General features: G+C 43.9%; 1 protein-coding gene across 1 annotated transcript; it reads right to left on the minus strand.

Annotated features, from left to right (window-relative positions):
- Positions 1 to 4283: 4283 nt before the first annotated feature.
- On the minus strand, positions 4284 to 6379 carry LOC123103949 (uncharacterized). The gene is made up of 3 exons (XM_044525654.1): positions 6030 to 6379; positions 5235 to 5446; positions 4284 to 5000 (listed from the first exon to the last, which is right to left on the minus strand). Exons 1-3 carry the CDS (start codon positions 6316 to 6318, stop codon positions 4401 to 4403), a joined length of 1101 nt encoding a protein of 366 aa, XP_044381589.1. The 5' UTR covers positions 6319 to 6379; the 3' UTR covers positions 4284 to 4400.
- Between the last annotated feature and the right edge of the window lie 857 nt (positions 6380 to 7236).

The raw sequence follows: 7236 nt of genomic DNA on the forward strand, positions 1-7236 counted from the left end.
ATTTTATTGAATAAATTTGTAAAAAATTCTCAAACAATTATGACAAATAAGGTTTTCCCAAGTGCACGGGCAGGATAATTACTGGGCTCGCTTCGTTGGGCCGGAGCGTGCGTGGCCCAATTTCAGAATTCTTGACAAACCTTTTTTTTTCTAGCGGATAGACACACAAATTTAGTACCATCTGGTATAGAAATAAATCTTTTCAGCGGTGAAAGGATGAAATAATTGGAAAAACACACCTTGCTTTATTAGTATAAGGTATACCCAAGCCTCTATTTCCGCGGGCGTTTTCGCTCTATGGTTAACCCACTTGGCTGAAAATGACCCCTAGGTAATTTTGTAGATGGCACGTGTATTATTTTGATAAATGGCTGTGTACAAATGAGTGGTGTGCCCAGGTTTTGAATTCAATTTTTTTGAACGTGTGTGCAGGATGCGTTGGTTGGTTCAGCATTTTTCCCTCTGCGTTGACCAGTTTGTACGATAGAACCCATGCCCTGCCACATTCCTCCTGCTTCGTTGCTTCTCTGGCCTTCTATTGGTCATCGGGCTGTGTTCCGGCCGCTGTTGGCCCAATTGATCTGTCGCTTTCTGCTGCTGCTGCAGTTGGCCCAAAGGTTCTCCGGCTTCCTATTCGTTATCAGTCTACGTGTGTGCCGCTGTTGGCCCAGTCGGTGTTCCCTTCATTACGTGGTGTCGTGCTTCTTATTGACATAGCGGTGCGTGCGTCTATGCATGCATTCTGTCGACCCCTATGCATTTGTGCGTGCTTTCATTGGTCGGTGTCGTCGCACTGCGACAAGATGAGATGCGGTGCTGCTTCGACCGTCGTATCCGTATATTTTTGGAAAAACGCAGACAAAATTCGAAACGGAAATATTTTTTGAAATTCACAAACAATATTTTGAAAACATAATCTTTTTATAAAAACACTAACATTTTTGTTTAAATTTTTGAAAAGGGGAACATTCAGAACAGTTTTAGAAAATACTTTCTTAGACTCAAACATTATTTCGGATTTATTAACATTTCACAAAACCAGGAATATTTTTAGAATATGCTACATTTTATTAAAATAAATTTAAAAAAATCTCAAACAATTTTGAAAACACAATATTTGTAAAACAAGAGGGTAGCAGTTTTTAAATGTTGAGCAAACTCCAAAACGAGATTGTTTGAAAAGTTTCAATATTTTTCAAAATAGGAAGACAATTTTGTAATTCTGATTCTTTTTATTATTAGAATAAAAATTGAAATTCTACATTTATTTAAATTGTTACCTCATGGAAAAATAAAAATAAAGAAGGAAAACAAGGAAATAGAAAGGAACCAAAAAAGTGGAAACAGAACACTGAAAACTCAAAAACAGACCGGCCCGGTCTTGGGCGACGTGTGCGTAGCTTCAACTATTTTGTCACCCCATGTGACAAATAAGGTTTTCCCAACTGCATGGGAAGGATAATTACTGGGCTCGCTTCGTTGGGCTGGAGCGTGCGTGGCTCAATTTCGGAATTCTTGACAAACCTTTTTTTTCTAGCGGATAGACGCACACAAATTTAGTACCATCTCGTATAGAAATTAATATTTTCAGCGGTGAAAGGATGAAATAATTGGAGAAACACACCTTGCTTTGTTAGTAGGTATAGATATAGATTTGTAGCAAAAATTTATTTTCCTCTCTAAGGACTTTTTTGGAATCACTATTCCACAACTTTATTTACCAAAATATGCAAATATCGGTTGATGCTTTCTACAGATTTTGTAATCCGTTCAGCTATGAAATCGGAGACAAGGAAAACTTCATAGAAGCAACATCCAATACATCATCCAAATATCCCACATGAACATCTTGTGAGGTGCAGCTTGAACAGGAAGGGAAACCTCATTGATTCTAAAAATGGTTGACACTAAGGCACGAAACTCAGATTACTTTATAATGTGTAAAGTCAATCAATGCTTTCTAGGTCTGTAGCTGGCCATTCCTCTAGTTAATGATGCTAGAGCATGTGACTTTTAGTGCATATTTTCTTTATTAGTATCTCTGGATAGGTCACATGGTTAGAGCTCTATTATGTCTTAACTTATATTGATTCAATTAATCCAAATTATGTAACGTTTTCAATCTATTAGATAGTAATATTATTTTCTTCGATAGTGCAATAGCCATAGTTTTGTATAAGAATAAATTTTGCAAAGTAATGGAAACCGTTTTCTTATATGAAGTTTTTCAGAAATTACTATTCCACCTATTAGGTGTCGTAAAAAGTGATACATGTGAAGCTCATGCATTTTTTTCAGATTAAAAAAAACGAGTACATGATATCACCAAATTGAATAGATCTTCCACCTCTTTTAGTAGGAAAAACAAATACATAGGTGAATAATACATGGATGTGAAATCATTAGTTGTCTCATGATGAAACTGCTAGTAGTTATGAATATTTCATTCTTTCTTAATCCAAAATTGGATAAATAGATCTAATTTGCAGGCGACCCTCCAACCCGGGCTCGCGGACTACCCGGACTTCGCGTCCTGGAGCCTAACTCCCTCGCGAGATTTCTCCGTGGCGTCGGGCTACCATAGGACCGTCATCCAAACCTTCGGACTGGAAGCAGAGACCAGTACTTGCAGGAGCTAAACCTAAGATGACACATCTGGTGACTGGTCATCCGGCAAGGCATCCGAGCTCAGGGTGGACACGGTCCCGGGCCGGTCCGGTCCCGCTCCGAGCCGTCGTTTGGACCGGCCGCCGGCGGTCCGGTCCGGACCGGACCGAGCAGTGCAGTGGTCTTGATTTCAGGGACCGGACCGGCAGACGTGAAGCTCGGTGCGGACCGGCGGTCCTCACGATCCCGGCGATGTCCAGTCACTGCCATGTGGGCCCAGGATGTGTCATGAGGTTCAGTATGCGCGCCGGTGCGGTGCGTTAGGTTGCTTGCTTAGTCTAGGTATTGTGATCCCTCGACGACACCCCTCATCTACTTGTGCCTCCCGTGGTGTTGGTCCTTCGGTCTGCTAGTTAGGTCATGACTTGTCCTGGGCATCCTTTTTCCTTCTCTTGTTAGTCTTTGATGTATGTCAAGTTTTTCTCATCTTCGGTAACCTTGTTACTTGTATGGTTTTCGGCCCGGTTTTCCTCATAAACAGGGTCAATTTGCTTAGGTTTTCGATCTTGTTTCCCTTATAAACTGGATCAGCCAAAGCTTGATTATTTCTTAAATTATGGTCTGGAGAAGCATGCCTCTTGGTGCTCATCAATGCGTCCAAAACAGCTAGTTAAGCCAAAACATCAAGAGTGTTACAACCAACGGTTTTTAGAGGTAGATATGGCAATCATTCAGAAGTTCAGATTGAAGTGCCAAACATTACAACATACTGACCTCTATCCTCTCATCGTGCTAAATTCTTGTAGCCAAGTCAGCAATCCAACATTTTCCAGTGCACTTCTCGTCACCGCCAACTTCACGCACTAGCATATTTAGAACAAGAAATTACACTAATGCATAACATAAGAGTAAAATCGATCATTTACTGTAAAACTCGAGCTGTTCGTCTTTGGGCTAATGACACTCAGTATGACAGGAAAGGCACTAGGTGATATACTTGATTTATGTGAAAATAAACGAATGCCCTAGGTAATATACTTGATTTAGCAGAAAATCAATACAGATGTCATCAATCAGCATATCCACATATGCATATGTAGAAGCATTGCCAGAAGCCCAGAACCAAACACAGTTTATAAAAGAGAACATGGGTAAATAAAGTACCTCTGGCGGCATGGTGTCTTGAAGATCGTTTCTTTTGTAAAGATCCTCAAATTTCTTATGTACCAGCAAATTTTGTATTGGCTTGAACAGGCAACATGGATCAAAAAATGAAGCCACTTTCTCATGAAGGACACTCCTTCCCAACAAAAACATGTGTTCAGAACTGATAACATGAACGTGTCTCCTGCCTTCCTCGTTGAACCCAGGTTGTGCTTCAGAAGTTAGTTCCGAATAACAGCAACCAAACGCAATGCCAAGCCATCTTCCAAATAATTAAATTTTCAGGACATTTAGATAACACAGACGTGACCATGAGCAGTCAATACAAACCACAGATAAATATGGTAGAAAAGTCCCTTAACAGTGACAAATGTTCGTATTTCTGCCTAATACATGTCTAACAAAACGCCAAATGCACTAATCTTCATTAATTATGCCAAAAAATTAAGCCAACAAATTTGGTATAATATATAATAACTTAGTTCGCTACTCATTACTTATAATCCATCAAGTTACTTAATAACAATAATATAACTTAGTGCACCACATTATTACATCAAGATTAACATAGTTCACTACATCATTGCATCACTTCATTACATCAGAACTAAGTTTACCAAGTCACAGGATTACAGCCTAAAGTCCATCAAGGACCAGACAATCCTGAATCCGAACTTCCCAGCACCACATGTAATTTTCTCTTCATCTACACCAGTGCGGCGTGGAGTGAAACCAAAGGTTCGTTCAACACAAACACCAGCAGCCTCATTATTTATGCGAAACATCACATTTCTTTCCAGACAGATAGTAATGACACTTCGCCGGAGTTTGATAACTCCACTTTCATCACTTGTAACCACGCCATCTGCTGTGCTGTCATGAATCACAATCGTGTGTTCATTGTCCAGCTTGCGAGCTTTATCCGCGATGCCAACTGTTATATTTCCTTTAAAAAGCCCCTCAGTGAGCTTGATTTCAAAGGTGCACTCGACTGCGTTCAGGACAGTTGTGAATCTCACTTCTGTAGTGCTGAGCCAGCTCTCAAGGGTTTCACTTCTAACCATGACATCTTTCTCTCTAGACAGTACTCGGCCATCAATACTTATTAGACCCTTGCTAAATGGCCTTTCTGGAACTCCTTCTTCCCTGATTTTAAGATCTATCTCTAGATAGATGAAATCAACCAGCACTAGACCTCGATATGGGCCAGTTAAAATCAGCATTCCATCCTATGAAAAGAATTGCACGAGAGATTAAAGTATGCTCATCCAAACACTGCTCAAAATGAGGATCGAAAGCATGGCATAAAAGCTACTCCATTTATATGCAGATGACTATCTGGAACGACAACCACCAGCACTAAGATGACTCCATTTAGATGTATGTACATTAACAGTTGATATTAAAGGCATCTTCAAATAAAACGAAACCTGATTAGAACGGACTTAGAAGGAAGGATGTACCTCGTTGACACGCTGGCAATCATCTCTATTGCGGTGAAAGAGATAAATGCACTTGTAGTCAATGCTGTCTCTGGCAATGACACGGCCATAGACATCGACTGGGAAGCCTACATCTGAGGAGACTATGCTGACAGAGAGGATGTTTGCAGAGTCTTCTAGCCCAAATTCATCTTGGTAGATACTATCGGTGTATCGCATTGGAGGGACAGATGCTGCAATTAATAAGCAAAATAAATCTATCAGATTATTTCATGACAATAAACAGCCCCAGCTTGTGTGTTCTTCCCGTTTATATGCCACTGAGTTAAACCACGCAATATTCTTATTTGACTTGCTGAGTTAACTTCCAGAGAAAGCTATCATCTTAACCATATGAACCAAGTTAATTTCAATTTTAGCAAAATCAGTGATTCTTGTTGTTAAGTGATACATACGAATCAAATCCAAGTAAATGAACTGAGATTCGCTGTTAACTTCAAGAGGAAACTATCATCTCACCATCTGTAGAAAGTAAATTTCGGTTTTAGCCAAATCAGTGAGTTCCTGTTGTCAATTGATACACCTGAATCAATCTAGTAAACGGATTGGGATTCACTGTTCACTGCTATGCATCAATAATGAAGAGAACATGGCATGTCAGAGGATTCTCCTAACAGAGGATTATACAGGCGAGAGACATCCTACTGTAACGTACTAGTTGAGTTCCCATACCCATACATTACTGTCAACCAGAAAATTTTACAAAACAGAACAGCACTACACTACACCGGCTTGAGAAATGGAGAGGCCACTTACACTCCTCGTCGATGTTGAAGACGGAGAAGTCCCTGAGGAAAAACCGGGTGTAGACGTCGCGCCCCACCTTGGGATCGTGCTCGATGATGGAGTCCATGACCGCATCGTGTGCCTCGCTTCTCCGCCGGTTCTCCTCCCGCTTCCGAGCCTTCTCCTCTTCCTCCCGCCGGGACCTCTCCTTCTCCTCCACCGCCCAGGCCACCCACTTCGCCCGGTCGTACAATAAAGGCTCGACGTCCTCCACCTCCTCCTCCTCCTCCTCATCCTCCAACTCCTCTACAGATGCCATCGCCAATCGCCAGCCGCCGCCCGCCGCCGAGCCAATCGAGCAAACCCTAGAGCACCGCCGAGCTGCTTTGGGCTGGGCCAAGGTCCAAGACTCTAAGTAACGTGTCAGCCTAGGCAGCCCCTGGGGTGTCCGTTAGCAATAAGAAAAAAACAGTTTTAAAAAAAAGCAGCAAGAAAAAAACGTTGCATGTACAATACCGCACCTCAATCCCGAGCCATTTCCTTTTCTCCCTCTATACGCGCGTAGAGGTGTGGCGTATCCCGTGCAGGCGAGCTCGTCGCAGCGTGCGGGAGGGCATGGTGTCGTGGCTGTGTGGTGGAGGGCGCCGTGGAGCAGGGCATTGATCTGGAGGGCGTGGGCCGGAGCGCCCGTGCTCCGGGCTGCAAGGAGGCTCGCGGGCGCGTCACCGGCGTGCGGCGCAGGGCGCCAGAGTTGATGCGGCCTCGGCCGTTGGTCTAGCGGCGCCCTGCAGCTCGAGTGGGCAGGCGGGCTGGCCAGATCTGGCCTATCTGTGGAGGCGGGCGTCCCTGCTGATGGTGCTGCTGGCCTCCAGAGGGCGGGCGTTCTTGGACGTGCTCCTTGGCGCGGCTGGTGCGGGGCGTGCGGCTGCTGCGGCTGCACGTGAGGGCTGCCGCGGATTTGGGCATGGCAGCGCGTCGTGGCCGTTTCTCTGGCTCGATCTGCTGCTACGGTGTCCAGGCGGCCGGAAGGAGATGGTCGGTGGTTGGAGGGGCTGTAGGCGCGCTGGTCTTACACGGTGAGGGTTGGCGAGGTGGGCTACTCGGGTCCACTGGTTGGATGGTTATGGTTGCCGGCGAAAGCTGAACTCCGGCAGTGGCTGGAGTTGTCGATGGCGGCACCGGCAGACCGTTTCCTTGCTGAAGGTATCAATGTTGCAGTCCTCACCTTCCACTGCCC

The sequence above is a fragment of the Triticum aestivum genome, chromosome 1B (assembly GCF_018294505.1).
Source record: "Triticum aestivum cultivar Chinese Spring chromosome 1B, IWGSC CS RefSeq v2.1, whole genome shotgun sequence".
NCBI lineage: Eukaryota > Viridiplantae > Streptophyta > Magnoliopsida > Poales > Poaceae > Triticum > Triticum aestivum.

Excerpts from the sequence above, each read along its gene's own strand:
- LOC123103949 (XM_044525654.1), bottom strand. The coding sequence starts at position 6,318 with ATGGCATCTGTAGAGGAGTTGGAGGATGAGGAGGAGGAGGAGGAGGTG. Across the intron at positions 5,447-6,029 it reads CTTCAACATCGACGAGGAGT|CATCTGTCCCTCCAATGCGA; the intron begins GTAAGTGGCCTC and ends TATTAATTGCAG. Across the intron at positions 5,001-5,234 it reads ATTGCCAGCGTGTCAACGAG|GATGGAATGCTGATTTTAAC; the intron begins GTACATCCTTCC and ends TTCTTTTCATAG.